Raw genomic sequence first — 18,142 nt, 5'->3', positions numbered from 1 at the left:
GAACTTTTTTTGTGGAAAAACCTTAGGAGACAAATTATTCAAAGCTGTATGTTAAATATCTTTTATGTTATATATCTGGAGGAGATCTTTAAGATTTAAAACCAAGTAAGATCATTTAATATTTCTTCACCAAACTGTGAGATTTGCACATTTAGAAACTGCACATAATGACTCTTTTGTTGCAAACCATCAGTATGACCATTCCTGTTTTTATACCAATAAATTTAGTCACATTTAAACTAAACAAAACACTCATTTAATGTTTTTTCTCCTCGACTCCAACAGTTTTCCATAAAGTCTTCAAAGCCAAATAAGAGCACATCTTTAAAAAGCATCTTAAAACCCACTTGTTTTTATTTTATGGGTTGTACACTTTAAGGTCCCCTCCAGACATGTTTTAAGACCTCAATCACCTTGTTAAAAAACTTTAAAATGTTCTCCTTCTCCTTTATTGAAAAATCCGTAATCTATGACTTTGTTAATATTGTTCATTTCAAAAGTTTAACTGCTGCACAGAGATTAAAAAAGAAAAAATCCTCCTTTAGCAAATGAAAACAGTCTGCTAGTGCCAACTCTAACTGGACACATCTTACTGAGGAAACAATAAGAAAAACACATTTTTGAGTGGAGGTGGACTTTAATTAGTACTTTATACATAAATATACAACGTTTTCTTGCTTTCTTACTGAGAACAAAATATAAAGTGGTGTTTTAATGGCCTTGAAATGAAAAATCTTGTAAACTTATTCCTCATCCTGCCATGAGGAGGCGCTGTGACGTGACCAGTCAGCACGCAGTGACGCAGAGGCTTTGCTCACGTGTGAGTTATTCATCTGTATTGATGCCAGATCAGCCTGCTGTCTGCCTCTGACTCTCTCTGTGTGTTGTATGTTCTCAGGTCGTCCACTGGTGCCTGAATGCATCACAGGGAGGAGTGAAGTTATTAACCTATAGACTGACACAGGAGAGAGCACACACACATACACACACACACACTCACATACACACACTGAAAGATGTCTGGGACACCGACCGCATCTGCGACTCTGCCGTCCGCAAAAATGAAAAAGGACGAGTCTTTTCTTGGTAAATTAGGAGGGACCCTGGCGCGGAAGAAAAAGTCTAAAGAAGGTAAGCCATTCAGAGGATGTTTTCTGTTCTTGATGTGAGTGTAACATTAATGAAATGCCACCATTTGTTCCCCTTGTGTGTTTCTGTCCATGGTGCTGCAATCACATGATGCTCTATTCAAATATTCTCCTCTGGGACATCAGCTTAATAATAGACTGTACACATGATTTACAACAGTTACAGTGCTTCCCTGGTACTCAGTTTATCTTGACTCTATGGTTTTATATTTCTTTGGTATAATAAACCAATCTGAGTCCATGTTTAGCTCAGTTTTAGTTCAGTAATTAACCGAATTTGAGCTATATTGTAGTTCTGATATGTTTTAATGCCTCTATAATGGTAAGAAACACTTCCGAGTGAGTGTAGGACAAGACAAAGCCTCATAGGACTCCACAGGCATTTAACATGAGGTAATAAACATAAATAGATCAGTCAGTCAGTGACCGGTGACAGGAATGCAAGGTTATTAAGATAAATCTGTAAGAGGATTACTGTGCTCACTTTCTTCAGAAAATCAAAACACTATTAATCTTTAACTTGCTGTGGTTTTTCCAATTGTTTAACAAACTATTTCCTGCCTTCTTGCTGCCCAGTCACTGTCTGGTAAAAGGGACAGCTGCAAGCTTTAACGCCTCAGTGTGTGTTATGTTTGTGAGTGTGTGTGTGTGTGTGTGTGTGTGTGTGTGCTCTCAGCCATGTGTTTGTGTTTAATCTCCATTAAAAGAGGTCCACCAGCAGCAGGACAGACATATTAATTGTTTAGGAGCCTCATTAAGTTCCAGACATCACCTGTAAAAGTCAGAGGTTTCCACACACAAATTTCAGATTTCTTTATCAAAGTGTTCAAGTTTTCACAGTTTAGCCTCTTAAAACTGATTGGATAGTCATTATTAGTCATTACTCATGCTCTGCAGCCGAACACTGTTAAAACTCAGACATTTATTTAAAAATTCCAGTTTTCTAAAGATACCAAATAAGCCAAAAGTTGTGGATGTGTGTATGAATTTATGCAAAATACATATAGAATATCATATTAATGGATCGGTGCAGCCACAGAAAGTGTGAAGTCATGAGTTTGATTATTTGAAACATCCCAAAGCTTAAATAAAAAGCTGCTACAAAACGTATATATGATACTGTCTGACAAAGTGGAATAAGGTGATTTTTCCAACCTTAAAGCCACTTAAGGTGAATTTAAAAGGGTAAATATTAAGAAGTTAAACAGAACAACCTGCAGACAGCTCAGCCCAGTAAATTAATTCGATGATAACTGAGAGGTTGAGTCCTGGTGTTGAATTTGATGATGAAATTAGAAAACTTTCACATGTCTGGAGGGGATCTTTAAACTTGTGCTTAAAAGCCTCATAATAACCTGCTCCAGTGAGCTATTAGCTGTTAGCTCAATATAACTTCATCCAGACTTAGCCTGGTCCAGTATTTCTTAAACATTTCTTGCCTGTGAGCCTGTTTTAGATCCCAGAATAGTCAATGACCACAGCAGTTACAGAGTTGCAAGGCTATAATTTAAATGCTAGCATGTGTACTTTTTTATTAGCATGGAGGGAGGGACATTTAATTGATTATTTAGGCATTAGGATACACCTGTATTCCAAACAAATCTGCACCAATGCAACAAAAATGATACATTTTTTTGTGTGAACTGGTTGACACACTAGAATATATTTGGGATTGGGACTGTTGGTCGGACAAAACAAGCAATCTAAAGACGTCACCAAAGGCGCTGATGAATTGTGATGAGCATTTTGGTGTCTTTTTGGTTTCATAGACAAAACTTTTACTTGAGAAAATAATAGGTAGAGCCATGTATAATGAAAATAAGTCTTAGTTGCAGCCCTAAATCCAACATTAATATTAGAGATCTTCCATGACTCACATCTGCTAATCAAGGGACCAGACATGCGGTCCAAACTGTAAGGTTGGGACACTCTGGTCTACACTTTAGTGTATGTAGAGGAGGTAAAATCCCGTCCCACGCATCACTTATGAGTCATACTGACAAAAAACATTATCTGCTCCTCTAGTTGTCAACCTCAACTTATCTACAAAGATCCCTGATAGTCTCAGACCTCTAAGTCATGCTGAAGGTAATGAATTCAGCACTGCAGGCTGAATGAATCCCAGGAAACCACAACTACTTTGAATGCTGCTTGTGAGACCACAGTGCCCCTTTGTGGTCAAAGTGGATTAAAGCTCAGATAATGCACAGGACAGTTAAAACAGTTAAAACAGCAGAAGATCTTCGATAGACTTAGAAATCATCATAACAGAAGAAAGGTGAGGAAGTGAGAGGTTTAGTCCTGCAAACGGAGCACAGCTTGTGGCCTCACATGCTGCTTTTGTGGTTTTCTGTTACAGTACTACTGGGTGTGGTACACTATAGTATATGCTCTAAGGGGAACACCCAAGAGAGATGAGCTGCCAGTGGAAAAGTTGATTCACTTTTGCTGAATAATCATTATAAGAGCAGTTGGATTGTTCCTTTTAAGAAAGAGACTCATGGTTTATGAAACTGTGTTGACACTCCTTAGCAACTGTGCATACATGTTTTAGTACTTAAAGCATCTTCTTCCTCCTCTTGTATTAGAAACGGGATGAAAATAGTTACTTCAGTCTATTCAACAGGACATAAAATAACATGGTTTTTTTTTTTACACAGACCAGATGCTTGTATTTGCAGACATAGCTCTTAAAGATACTGGCTTCTTTTGTACGTCCTGATAAACTAAAAGGAAGTCTGCATTTCTCTGACAAGGCAAAGGTCTCACTGTCAGCAACAGGCAGTGCTGTTATAATAACAGTTTAGCAAAAAACATGTTTTATCTTTATAAGGACCAAGAGGATGAGTGTCATGTCACATCCTGACCCTTTAGAGTGAGGAGTATTTACACTCTGAGAATATAAAATATAACTTAAATACAGGTTGCTCTAGGATGGATGCTGATAATAGTAAGTTGTATGTTTTTCTATCCCATGTTTATTGTTGCTCTTTCACTTTTTTCCATATGTTGCTTATGTTATTGTTGCTCCTGTCACATAACTATCAAAAAGAGATGGAGAGGAAATTATGCATTAATTAAGTTATTTTGCATACACCTAAAAAAAGATCTCATTTAACTGAAAGGAACAAGTACTATCTGTCTAAAGCCTGATAACGTTTGTTCCTCTATGGCACAGAGCTCCATTGTTGCTCCAAAACTATTAAAAACACATAAAAGAGTGACACTGATGTGTAGACCATGTAACAGGCTGCTTCATTACGATGAACATGGACACTGTAGTTTATTCTGAGTGGATCCCACAGACGCGTCCTGCTGACATAAATACTCGCTAGAGCACCAAACGTGTATTAATCCACAGTTGAAAATAGTCCCCAATAAATGCACAGTTTACTCCTCTTTTGAGTAACATTTGCTTAAAACTACAGTATCCAGCTGTTTTAGGAAATTACTGAGGCTTTTTGAAAAGTAACTAAAGTAAAATAACACATAAACCTGTTTTAAAGTAGCTAAATGTAAGAGAGTAATAAGAGCCGCACTAATGCTGTTAGTTCTGGTCTTTTCATGGGATTTGCTGACATACAGTGATAAAAATATAGAGCGTTGTCCTTTAAACCAACACCACAGTAAATACAATATTTAATTTATTGTAATGTCTCTTAAATTAATTAAAAAATATAAAGATTGCCATTGCATTGCACTGACTTGCCAGTTAGAGCTGAAATGATTAGTCGATTAATCGATTGGTTGATCAACAGAAAATTTATCAGCAACCATTTGGATAATCAACTAATAATTTGTCATTTTTTTTCACGCAAAAATGTCAAACATCCTCCGATTTCAGCGTCGCAGATGTGAGGATTTGCTGCTTTTGTGTGTCATATACGTTTATCAGAATTGCTCTCGTTTTGGAGTTAATGGTTTGATAGAACAAAACGTGAAGATGAAGAAGAAAAAGTATAAAAGGCATTTTTCACTATTTTCTTATTTACTTTATAGACTAAACGATTAATCAGTTACTTAAGAAAATAATATTATTTGTTATTTGCAGCCATAGTAGCTAATATATTACTTGTCAAATCAAGTCAGTTATATCTATGTAACCCAAAATCACAATCTGTCTCAGTAGGCATTACAATTTGAACATTCATCACCTTCGATTTGGATGAGGAAAAACTCAAAAAGCCTTTAGCATAGGGCTGACTTTAACAGGTAAAAATAAACAAATAAATATGGGAAGAGCTCAGGAAGAGAAACAGAAGCTCTATCCCTCTTTCAAAACAGACATACCTGCATTAGGTGCATATACAAAATATACAGAAGTAGAAATAATGTGTAATATGAAGTAAATATTAGGTGTAATAAGTTTCATGGTTAATAACTGCTGAAGGCTCCTTGTGGGACATACCCAGAGACGCTGTCGTCTCCTGGCTGCCGTTACTCACCGGAGCCTGTGTCGGTGTAAATAACCAGCGCTATATTTAAGATCCAGTCTGTCTTCTCCATACTGCCGCATTATTTATATCTTTCCCCCCTTGTGCCACAGTAAACCGCCTCCCCCCTCCCTCGGGAGCAGTGGAACCAGCCGATAGGAGGTCGATTTCAATCAGCGTTACGCTGTTGTTTATGTTGCGGACTGATTATACTTCTGTACCCTCTAAAGCAAAAGAAATCTGAGCATATGTTGCTGTTGTATGTCCTTTTGCATAATGGTTTGTAATACCACAGAGGAGCTTTTTATGTGAATTTGTGTAATGAAGCCAGCATAAGATAAATGTTCCTGACTGCAGGCTTTGGTTTTTATTGAATTAGTGTAATTCTGTTAAGAGGAATACAGTCACCGCCTGATTGAGTATCCGCTGCAGCAAAACATATTAAAGGCTCCGTTGAGAGGGTAGAGTTATTCACTGAAACAAGTCTATTCTCTTTTATTACTGTGAAATTACTTGACTGTGGCTAATTTAAACAGTCAGTTATGATTGGTAAGACAACAAAACCATTAACTGGGTATTTTTGGTATGAGCAAATACTCTTTTGAGGGCTGAAACAGCATGCTGCATGCATTTATACGGATATTAAATCAGATCATATCTAGTTCACATATTACCCGTCATAGATCAGTGCAGTCTGTCCTGTGTCCACTGTTTACCGGCTCAGAGGTTACTGGTACGATAGGGTCGCTTTGGTGCCTTTACGTCCAGTATGGTGCCTCCTTCCTGTCCCGCACACACACACACACACATACATACAACACACACACACACACCAATCTGCGTCTCCGGTAACTGGACCGCAGAGGTGGGGTGGAGGGTTGTGACAGAAATAAACACGTGATGACGCCCCTGCCACTGCTCAGTCCCACCGACTACGATTCACACACACACATATACACACACACACATACAGTACATACGCTCCTACGTTTTCTACCTTCGCTTGCTTCCGTCGGGTGGAAATCCAGAGTTTTATAAGTGGGGACATGGCAGGGCTGCTGTGTGGGACCAAGAGGAAGAAACAAGGTAATTTGTTTTAAATGTTGAGTTTTAAGGAACTTGCAAGTGGAAATGGGGAAGCAGGACCTGCTACCTTAGTGAACTGTAGATTAATATTGTGCCGGTTGTTGTGAGAGGTCAAAAACATGGAAGTAGTTACTGTAAAATGTGTACTGAACATTATAGGATTGAATGTGTATCTTTGAGAGGATTACAGTTAAATTTCTGGACTGTATTGTATAGTTTTACCATTTTACACAGATTTTACTCGGAAGTGCTGAAGCTCTGTCCAGCTCGGTCCAGAGCAGCAGCAATGCCGTCAGATGTACGGATGGACTAGTGGAGAGGAAGCAGCACAATTATGGTGAAATGCAGCAAGCCTGCTCTGTAATTACAACACAAACTGCTGATGTGTAGTGAGATTCAGGCCCTCGGTAACTCACTGCCTCGAGCCGACACTCAACTCTGATGAGAAGCCTGAATCAGATAGGAAATCTGTAGGGACCCCTCCTCCCGGGCCAATTTTGCATATCCTCTTTTCGCAAATGCTTTGAAGCTGTGGTTTCTTTTAGATTATATGATAAATACAAAGGCTTTTTTCCCTCTGTTTCCAATGAGAAAAATCTATTTCACATGTTTTTTAATGTGAAAAATGATTGAAGTACAACCTTTTCTTCAGTTTCCACCTTCACCGTGGTTGTCCTCGCAGGCTTTATAAATAGCAAAGTCAATGAAATGACAGATCTTAAGACCATTGATTGTGGTCCAGCCTGTTGCAGGTCCTACAAATTGAAAAGCAGGACGATAAAAGCAACGTGGCCATTAGAGGAGGGAAAAGCCTCTAATCCCCGGAGTATCCTGTCATAAGTGAAAGGATCTCAGCAGAAATTGATTTTTTCCCAACTTCGACTCAAACTGCACATCAGTTTACTTTTTTGTGTGTCTTGCCACCTTTAATCAACTTTAATGTCCCAGTTTATGTGAAATTCTGCCGAGATAAATAAACGTTTGTGGAAGTTGTTGATGTAAATCTGTAGTAGAAATGACTGGAGAAAAGTGAGGAAGTGACAGACATGTGACAGCTCTGTCAACTGTAAAAAAAAAAAAAACCCTGTATAAACATTTGTCATAAGCTGTCTGAGCAGTTTGGTTATCACAGTTTGATAACAACATCCGCTTGTACTCATGTTGCAGAAGAACGAATAGACGGAATAGTCTTTTTAGTGTACATGTATTTTATTATATGGAATTTCGATTATTCTGGCTGCGTCAGTGTTGATAACTGTTATTATCTGAACTGGGTTCATTAATATTCGCCAATGATTCCTAGCATTTGAGCCCTCCTGCGTGAAATACGAAGATTAAAAACAAAATTTTAGACAAATTGACTTTCTGAGCCTGTAAACGCACTATATCACCCATCAGTTCATTCTCTGACTATCTTTATCAAAAAAAAAACAACAAATGACTAAAAGTAAGTAAGTTCATCATAATAATGATAACAGACCATGTTTCTGTAGCGCAATTCATGCATAAAATTAAACAGTGTTTTACATAAAAGCAAAAAAATATGACATTTATGATCAAATATGATACATTTAATTAAAGAAAAGCTCAAATAAAATAGTAAGTTGGTAAATAAATAGGAAATATGACAATAATAATAAAATAATGGGAAAAACTAGTATTAAAAATGTGTCTTAAGATTGAATGGAAAAAGTTGTCTAAAGATTTGGACTCCTGGAAAATTTACTGACACTAAATACAAAAACATGGTGGGATGAAGAAAGTAGGAGTTGTAGAAGAGAAGCAGTTCCAACAAACTGACACTAAACCGAGACCACATTCCCCCCACAGGGTTTTTTTGTGGTGACTGTTCACTAAGACTGTTATCAGTGACACTGTGCTTCAACTGCCGAGCTTTTACTTTCTAATTTCCTTCTTCTTTCGTGTCTGTCCTTTCACTTACTTATGAGCAGGACTTTCAATTGAAAGTATTTTGCTGTTACTATATTTTATTGAATTAATTGTTTTTTTTTTGCTTTTTTTGTGTGTTGTTTTTGTCTCACTAGTGAGTGATCTCCATGAGGAGGGGAAGAATGCCATCAATGCTCCCATGCTTCCCTCAGGGACAGACATCCATCCAGAGGACACACTGCTGGGTATATACGTGCACATGCACTTATAAAAAACTTTTAGTTAGATCTGGAACTACTTCTCTTATATTTAGTGGTTGAAAACAAAGCTTTTGCCTGAATGTGCTGGTTAATTTATGACTGGAGGTTTATAGCTGACTGAAGCTACATTTTCAATATTTTCAACTTCTCAAAGCTGAGTTTTTTGCAAATGACTGTCAGATTACTAAGGTCACCAAAGGGGAATATGAGTGCAACATGGGTTGACTAATGGGGACTTTGGTGTGACAGCAGAGGAGCAGGAAATGAATGTGGGTGGGGGACGTCTATATCTCCCATCACCATCTGAATCGCTGTAACTGTAGATTTGTGCTCATGTAAGACGAAAAATATGTCTGGATCCAAAGGTGGAGATAATAAATGTGTAGGAAATGAAATGGGAAATTTGAGTGTCACTTTAAACATCCGCTCACATTATCTTCATCAGAGGAAAACGCAGAGAGATACATGATCAACCCAACATCGCGGGAATGTCCTAAATTTAAAGATCTACAGAAGGTGGGTTCATGTTTCTTCAGCAGACATTATGATATCTCTTCAGTATAATTAAGGCAATTTGATTGTCTTATATTCTGTTTGTCCAGGTCCTGATCGACTGGATCAACAGTGAGTTGGAGGAAGACCGGATCATAGTCAAAAACCTGGAGGAGGATTGCTATGATGGACAAGTGCTTCAGAAGTTATTTGGTAAGAAACTTGTTTACTGGCATCACAACATGTTTAGGAATGATTTGTGCATTCAGCTACCTCAACTAGTCATGTGCCAATATCAAAATTATCAGTATTAATAGTGGTATAAAGTATTGACTTCCTGCACACAGCCGTATTAAACTGTTGTTTGGGGTGCCTTGTTGGCCGACGGGTTAATGTGCAGACCATGGACCATAAAATCTCCAGTTCACGTCTTCCTGAAGATCTTTGTTGCATGTCATTCCCAATCTCTCTCTCTCTCCTCTAATTTCCTGTCATCTCTGTAATAAATAAAGGCATAAAATGCTCCCCCAAAATAATTATTTAATACATAAATAAGTGTTCATATCATCTCACTGATGCCTGATGAAGGTTCATGACAGAAACATTGTATTTTCAATATATCATTGGAGTATTAGTAAATTGGCAGATGTACCTATCTTGTCTAAAATGACTTGTGTATGCAGTACACATCTTGATTTAGTATTAAAACATACTTTAATAATGGCTTCTGGTAAACATAGTTCACTCACAACATTTCTTTCGTTTTGAAACACATTTTTAAATGAAAAACTGTAAAAATTAAAACCTTCAGGGGCATAAATATCCATCTCATCCTTATTACATGTCAAAATATATCAGTCATATATCATATTAGCAGTGTTATTGCTTAGTCTAGTGTTCACCATGAAAAATTTGTGTTCACTATTGTGCTGCTGTCTAGTGAAGCTGTGTCCTTGGTCTGTTCAGGGCTTCCCCCTTGTGTCTGTTATTTGTTACAGCAGGTTGTAAATGTTCCTTTTTAGATGACACCGATACACCACATGCTAGAAACTACTATCCTATCTAACATATCTTAGTAGTTGTTTGTTGGGGAGGGATGCTCTTACAATTTTTTTTATAACATCTCACTCTTATATGTATCTATGTATGAGTTGCTATGTTGAAAAAAGAGTGTAATGGCTCTGCAACCAACAGTAATCAAGATAAAACTTATACCAAATTTGCTATTTTTAATGGCATATAGAGTATTTTTAGGGATTGTCTGTTACGCATGTTTCTGTAGTCAGTTTGTTTTATTTCTTGTGCTCCATCACCACTGACTGTCTTACAAAGAACATATTTTTCAGTCATGTAGATTCTATTTTCTCTTTCTTGACTGATTCGCTGCATATTTTTTTTTGTAATCAGAGGCAAAAAGGCTGCCTCTGTTCCCCTCAGCTTTCTCTCCCATTTATTGTCCCCATTGTAAAACACCAACTAATTATTCCAGTCTGACAAAATGTGCCCTCATGCGTCAAATATGTACAAGAAAAAAAATCAAGAACTTGCACATTGATTCTACAAAAGCTGGCTGATGCGAAATAGGTCACATTTGTTGCAGAAGTGTCAAGAATAACAATTAAAGCACGCAGCAGGAAACATTTTGTACAGCGATGTGTGATTTCTTGCTTTCTGCTGAAGTCTTTTTTAGTTTTCTCACTTCTTTATCACTTTGGCACTGTATGTAATCTCTGTCTTTTATTGCATCAGCGCCCGTTTCGAATTTCCTTTTTTTATCAGTGTTGCTGGCTTCTTTTTTTTTTTTGTAATATTTGAACCCACGCACCCACAAGATAAGCCTGCCAAATCCTCTTCCTTACTTTTTCTTCCTTTGCAAATCATCTTTGTTGTCTGCAGCGACCACATTTGTACATTTTCAAGATCATCACGTTCTTATTTTCCAAAGAACAGAACTCACACAGAAGCAGGCACTGAGAGAACATTTTGTTGTGCACCTTTTGGTTTGAAACACATTTGTTTTTATGTAAATAAACGTTGCTTTTTTCATCAGTTGACCTAATTTTGATTTCTCCGCCTTTTTTAAAAATCTGAGTATCATTTCCTCTCATTTTTTTCAGCTCATGCCTGTGAAGCAAGCTACTATGACACAATACTGCTGCATGATGCAATTTGTCATGATTGTATGTGTCTTTCTTGACATGCTGTAATTTTATCTCCTCTTTCTCCTGTTGTTGACAGAAAAGTTATCGGGCAGGAAGCTGAACGTGGCGGAGGTGACCCAGTCGGAGATCGGCCAGAAGCAGAAGCTTCAGACGGTTTTGGAGGCCGTTAACGAACTTCTGCGGCCTCATGGCTGGACCATCGAATGGAGCGTGGACAGTGAGTTCACGACTTCTGTGAATCACTGCCTAACACATAATCAATTACTTAATTTGCATTATAAATAGAGAGTACTTAATCCTGTAAAGAGTTTTGAGAAACTCTACAAACATAAGGATTTCCCAACGGAGCTAATGGCAGAGTTGTATTAATTGACGGTTCATTAAATGCTCATTTGCAGCTTTTTCATTTTTCTTCTGTCTGTGAAGAAGCACTGACTGTCACCTTTTATCTTTGGAAAATTGCTCACGTCATTATGTTAGCTTGCTGTGTGAAATAGCTGAAAATCTCTTTATGATTTAATGTTACAGCTATCCATTCAAAGAACCTGGTGGCTATCGTCTATCTGCTGGTGGCTCTCGCCATGCATTTCCAGGCCCCCATCAGACTGCCTGAGCATGTCTCTGTACAGTTGGTGGTAATCAAGGTAAGACGCCCCCTCAAGCTCACACAGTGGTGGTATTAATCATCATTATGTGTGTATATATTATCAGTTTATGGCTAAATTAAATATGTTCCTGTCATCTTTTGTTTTTCTTTCTTTGTCTTGGCTTGTACGTGTAATTTTCATAATGTGCATCATCATTTCTAGTCATTCTTTCGTGCAGTAACTGAGACATTTTGATTTTGTTTGAGCAGAAACGAGAGGGCATCCTGCAGACTGCTGTAGTGACCAAGGAGCTGACGAGCACCACAGAGTAAGAGCTGATATAGTTTCCTTAATAATTTTACCCATAATAGTCCTCTTCTCATTTCACTTGTCAGTTTTAATAACAGTTCAGTATTAATAATAATATTTAACATGAGAATTAGGAGGCTAACAAATCTGAACAAAGAATTACAAACTGAATAGTTTTTCTTATTCTATCTCATTCTTTTGTTTTTCAGAATGATGCTGGGAAGATTTGGTGAGTTCTTGCCACTATTATAGAAATGTCCTTTTCTTTTGTTGTTTCTATATTTATCTGCTTAAATGAATAGTGAAACTTTTAGAGGGAAATACACTTATTCACTTTCTTGTTCAGAGTTAGATGAGAAGATCCATACGACTCTCATGTCCGTACATGAAATATGAAGCTGGAGTCCAAAAAAACCTCACCTATCAGCACCTCTAAAGCGTACTTACTAACACGTGACATCTCATTTGTTTAATCCGTTTACAAAAAAATGTGAAAATGACAAGTTGCAGTTTTATGGTTGTTCAGTTGAGGAGAGGAAGTCAATGCTAATACCACTATATTCTACAGATTTGTATCAATGTCTGTTTTTTGTTAGGATTAAACAAACAAGATATACTATAATGTGTTAATTAGTGGGCTTTAGATGTGCTGGTAGGCAGATTATTTGACCTGTTTCCCCTTATTTCCAGTCTTTAAATTAAGCTAAGCTAAGCTAACCAGCTGCTGGCCAAAGCCATATATTTACTGGACAGACATGAGGTCGTATCAATCTTATCATATTTCCCAATATGTCAAAATGTTCATAACCTTTGAATTCTTTCTTCTTTATAACAGAGAGGGATGCATTCGACACTTTGCTGGATCATGCACCTGACAAGCTCAACGTGGTAAAAACGGTAAAGATACTTTTTCTTTGCTTGGAAAGTATAATCACTTGAAATGGGATCTTTTTTTAAAAAAAAAACAAAACAAAACATATAAAACAATTTAATAATGTTTCATTTATCCTATTACCAGTCGCTCATCACCTTTGTGAACAAACACCTGAACAAGCTGAACCTGGAGGTTACTGAGCTGGAATCTCAGGTAATTATTATTATTATGAATCAGTAAAATTATCATAAGTAGTATACGTGTTATGTAAGAGCTTTTCATCTTCTCATCTTCCTTCTATTTGGGTACGTTACATCTCGGATTTTCATTTTTAAATAGATATAATCCAATCTGATCTACTTATGCAGTTTTAATATTGAATGTGCTGTAACTTAATCTGCTGTTTGTGTGTGTGTGTGTATTCAGTTTGCTGATGGAGTGTACCTCATATTGTTGATGGGGCTGTTAGAAGACTACTTTGTTCCTCTGTACAACTTCTTCCTCACCCCTGAGAGTTTCGAACAGAAGGTGATTTCAGTCTCAAAAAAGAGAAATTTGTTGGTTAATATGCAGATTTATTAGCCGTTTACTGACTTTATGTATTTCTCCCCACTCAGGTCCACAATGTGGCGTTTGCCTTTGAGCTGATGCAGGATGGAGGCTTGAAGAAACCCAAAGCCAGACCAGAAGGTAAGAGGATCAGATGAAAGACATAAAAAGTCAATTTCCCAGAGGAGATTTTATGGAGGCTGACTGAGATTATGGCTCTCTTGCACTGACGAGACCACTTTAAAAAGCTTTGTTGAATGGTTGATGTCCCATAGCAGCAGTCATATTAAAGGTTGACCAGTAGATGGAAACCTTGTCTTACCTTTAAACTCTAAAACTGGATGGATGGCGCTGAGTTAATTCAGCCCTGAGCTGCACTTTGTTGTATAATTTGAATAACCCTTATCAGAATGTAGCAGCTCATCCATAAAGGATTAAAATAGCACTTCAATTTTATAGTTGACCCCTCATACTCTGCATACTTCCTGTAGAGTTATAAATATTATTACAAAAAAGACAAAGTGGGGAAATTGTGTTTCAAAATGTAATTTAATACTGATGACTGATCACCCACTTAAAATGTAATCAGTATTTTATTCCATTTAAGAACTCTATTTAATTACAGTTTCTGGTCAGTCCCTTTAATCCATAAACTATGAATGAATTCATTTTTATTATTGCGTTATTCTCAGCACACATGAGCTTACATGTCATCACAAATTGATTTAAGCCACATCCAAAATATTGCATAAATACATTTTCAAACAATCCTACAAAAAAAGTAAAAAAAAATAAAGAAAAACAATGATTTGGAAGTAAGGATTCATTTGATTTATTTGTGGTAATTTAACATTCAGACTGTTAACATTCTGTACAAATAGAGCACATCTTAGTTTAGAGCCATAAATACCTGTTCAAACATCTCAACACTACATATCTAATCATATTTATTGAACTGTACAGTTAAGTACTCTCTTGTTAAGAATCATATAATTCTCGAAGCTACTGTGCTTATGCTTTACCTCTGTATCTTTTTCAATGTCCGTATTCACATTTTGTTCCACATTGTCATGTCCCATATTGCTCTACAGTATATATTATATGCCAAGTCCAATATCCATATATTCTACAACTTACTGCACTGCACACACTTCTGCATTTTCTCTTTCTTTGCTTATTTATATATATTTTTAGTATTTTCTCTATTGCATTATATTTGCACTTGCACAGTCTATGAAGATGGTAGCTCCGCATTTTACTGCAGAATTTTTTATGAGACAAATAAATGTTAAAATCTTGAGCCATAAGTACAGGAGATTTTCAAGATGTGCAAATATTATTTCTTTCTTTGCTGCGTTAATGCAAATGCTTTCCCCTCATCAAACATTTTCCTGACTAAGCCAAAAAGGAAACACTTTTTCCCTCCTAAAAACTACAATTTTTGCAGTAATTGGAAACATTATAGCTATTATCTTCATAGCTGCATAACTGCACTCCTACCACAGCACATGAGTTCTGATTAGCACATTGTTTGCTCAGGTTTGTGCACATCTGCAAGTTCATTATAGAAATGAAAGCAGAGATTCCAAAGCAGTCAATGATATCAACAGTGTCACGCAACAGGGAAATAGAGACTGTAAGAAGCTTAAGGCATCCTGGTTTAAAGGGTGATGCAATGGCACTGATGTAACAAAATGGTGTTTGGCTGGAATCACTTAACAAAGACCTAGTTGTGATGAGAAATTACAGCAAGGAAATAAGCACACATGTAGTACACTGTGATGCTGACAAAAAGAGCAGATGATATATTTGTGGCTTTGAATCCTTCCTGAGAAGAATACATCACGTGATAATCATTTGCAAATTCTTAGAAGCTATTTTAAGCTTGTTTCAGTTTCCAAAAATCACAAATAACCTTTTGAAGTGAAGTCATCCAACAGCAATCATGATTTTATGGTAGCATGGCCCATTTGTTTGTTGCTTCAGTGTTCCTAGAGGAAGGCGTTTTTCCCAGCCTGATAGCATTTTGTTTTTGCAGATGTCAAAGGTCTAATTTTTTTTCCTGAAACAACTGTAGCCACACTTCAGCTGCTAATGATCTCTTCTCTCTTCTTTGATGTTATTTTTTTTACAGATGTTGTCAACCTGAACCTCAAGTCCACCCTCAGAGTCCTCTACAACCTTTTCACCAACTACAAAAACTCTGAGTGACTTCTCCCAGTTTCACTCCTGATATTTCTCTGAAAACTGCCCTGTGCCTGTGCTGATATTATGCATTACAGTCTGGACACTGGAGGAGACTGACTGGGACTGAAAGTCATCATAATGTGGGACTTAAAGAGACCCAGGGGGAGTAGCCTGAAAACGGCTCTGAATGTTAGTATTTAATCTTCCCCAAATGTCAGTATTTATTTATTCCTTCCTTCAAATGTTAACTGCAACCTAGGAAACCCTGCACCCTTTAGCCTGCATTTGAATATACAGTCGTCACTGGAAAAATGTATGAGGGCAGAATGTTAAAACTGATTACCCTCCACCGCAGAATATTTAAGAAAGCTGGAAATGCTGGATATTATATATTATCTAAAATTGTATGAACATTAAAGGAATAGTGCGACATTTTGGGAACTATTATTTGCTTTCTTGCCAAGAGTTAGGTGAGGTCCATGCCTCTCTTTATGCTAAATACCAAGTCTTACGGCTACCAGACGGTTTACTTAGCTTAGTATAAAGAACAGAAACAGGGAAATAGCTTGTCTGGCTCTGTCCGAAGGTAACAAGATCCACCTATCGGCACCTTTAAGGCTCACTAATTAGCACTTTATATCTTTGTTGTTTAGTTTGTACAAAAACTAAAGTGTAAAAAATGCAGCATAGAAGCAGTGAAGTTGAGAAAAAAGGGGTTAAAGTTTTCTGGCTGGACAACAAACCACGCAGCAGTTAGAGAGGTTGTAATACCTGTATTTTATGCCGTTACAGGCTGATTATTTTACCCCCAAAATGTCATTGCCACAGAACCTACATGTTACTTAAAAAATGTTGATACTGCACACATTTCACCTTTGAATAATCCTCACAGAATGGTGAAATGCATTATCTACCCACAACATGTGTTCCTTCAGCCCTTTTACTAATCAGTTTTAGAAAATGAACATCTTTTTTATTGTTTACAGCACATGATTTATGGAAATTACAATTTACTACATTTAAACGTGTGATTTAAAGGTAGCTAACCACATCAAATCACATGAATTCCACTAGAGACGAAAGCTAAGATGGCGGTTACTGCTGGATTTAGCTGCTGTCTCCTTCATTCATGCAGAATAACAAACAGAATCACCAAAATGTAGAGCTAGCTGTTGAGATTAGCTATGTCACCTCTTTCTTTAGCTAGTTGGTTGTTTCTCCCCCGACAGAGTGTAGTTAAGTGTGACAGTGGCTTCAACACCATAATAGTTTGGTTTTTAGGTTTCTGCTATTTTAAAAAGCTGTTTTCTCTGACATTATACATGTCCCAGGCAATTTTATACAGTAAAACATGTCTTTGTAGGACAGAGCTGTCGTTGCTCCTGTTTCTAGTCTTTAAGCAAAGCTAACAAGTTGTAGCTTCATAATTGCTGGACAGATATAATAGTGCCAATCTTTCTTGACAAGAAAGCAAATAAGTGGATTTCTCAAAATTTTTAAACTTTTCCTTTAAGAAACTTGAAAATGCTGTTTATTATTATATATTATCTGAAAATACTTTGTATATTCTTACTATAGCTTTATATAATCACTTCTCTTGACAGCCGAAAGACCTGTGAATGGTTCTTGTTTACTCTGCACAACAAAACTCAAGCCATATTTAAAAGCTGATGTTGTTGCCTCCTGCTTTAAGTGCAACATGCTCTCTGGAGAGCCCCAGTCAGAGTATATTCGTATTGACCTGCCTTTCAGACGAGTCCCAGAGGACGCCTGGACCTCTCACTGCTCTCCTGAAGCAGAGCTGGCCCCAGGGTGCCACCTGGAGACCTGCATAGATGTACAGTACGCGACTGCTCATGCATTTTAGAGCCCAGCTGAATTATTGAGAGTGGATGAGTCAATCTAGACTGCACTGGCACTGGATAGCTCACCCCTGTCAAGAAATAAATGCCTTGAATCAAACAGAATGAGAATTTCATTTTATCTCTTACTAGTTAGATTTGCCTCGGCTTTTGAGCAAGATTGGCTTTGGAACAGCCAATTCCTGCAATTTGGGTTTAGCTAAAGGAATTATGGGTTTATTTTCGGCCTTTATTTTCTTGTCTCATTCCTTTGTTGCTATGGTAACCTTCCACATCCCCCAAACTGCCCCTTCGTCTGGCTGA

The 18,142-nt window shown here is 37.2% G+C and overlaps 1 protein-coding gene across 2 annotated transcripts; it reads left to right on the top strand.

Moving 5' to 3' along the window:
* The first annotated feature begins 870 nt into the window (after nucleotides 1–870).
* On the top strand, nucleotides 871–17,925 carry parvb (parvin, beta). 2 transcript variants are annotated; one of them, XM_067590309.1, is made up of 13 exons: nucleotides 871–1,131; nucleotides 8,713–8,802; nucleotides 9,263–9,333; nucleotides 9,420–9,522; nucleotides 11,548–11,688; nucleotides 12,000–12,115; nucleotides 12,328–12,386; nucleotides 12,577–12,596; nucleotides 13,203–13,264; nucleotides 13,386–13,454; nucleotides 13,668–13,769; nucleotides 13,859–13,931; nucleotides 15,925–17,925. In XM_067590309.1, the coding sequence occupies exons 1-13, from the start codon at nucleotides 1,017–1,019 to the stop codon at nucleotides 15,999–16,001; spliced, it is 1,098 nt and encodes a 365-aa protein (XP_067446410.1). In that variant the 5' UTR covers nucleotides 871–1,016; the 3' UTR covers nucleotides 16,002–17,925. The 2 variants fall into 2 exon arrangements, with proteins under 2 accessions (XP_067446410.1, XP_067446411.1); XM_067590310.1 differs by lacking the exon at nucleotides 871–1,131 and adding an exon at nucleotides 6,534–6,667.
* Nucleotides 17,926–18,142: the final 217 nt, after the last annotated feature.

Source organism: Thunnus thynnus, chromosome 5, assembly GCF_963924715.1.
Source record: "Thunnus thynnus chromosome 5, fThuThy2.1, whole genome shotgun sequence".
Classification (NCBI taxonomy): Eukaryota; Metazoa; Chordata; class Actinopteri; order Scombriformes; family Scombridae; genus Thunnus; species Thunnus thynnus.
Note: the sequence above shows the minus strand (reverse complement) of the source record. Positions and strands in the feature narration are given on the sequence as shown.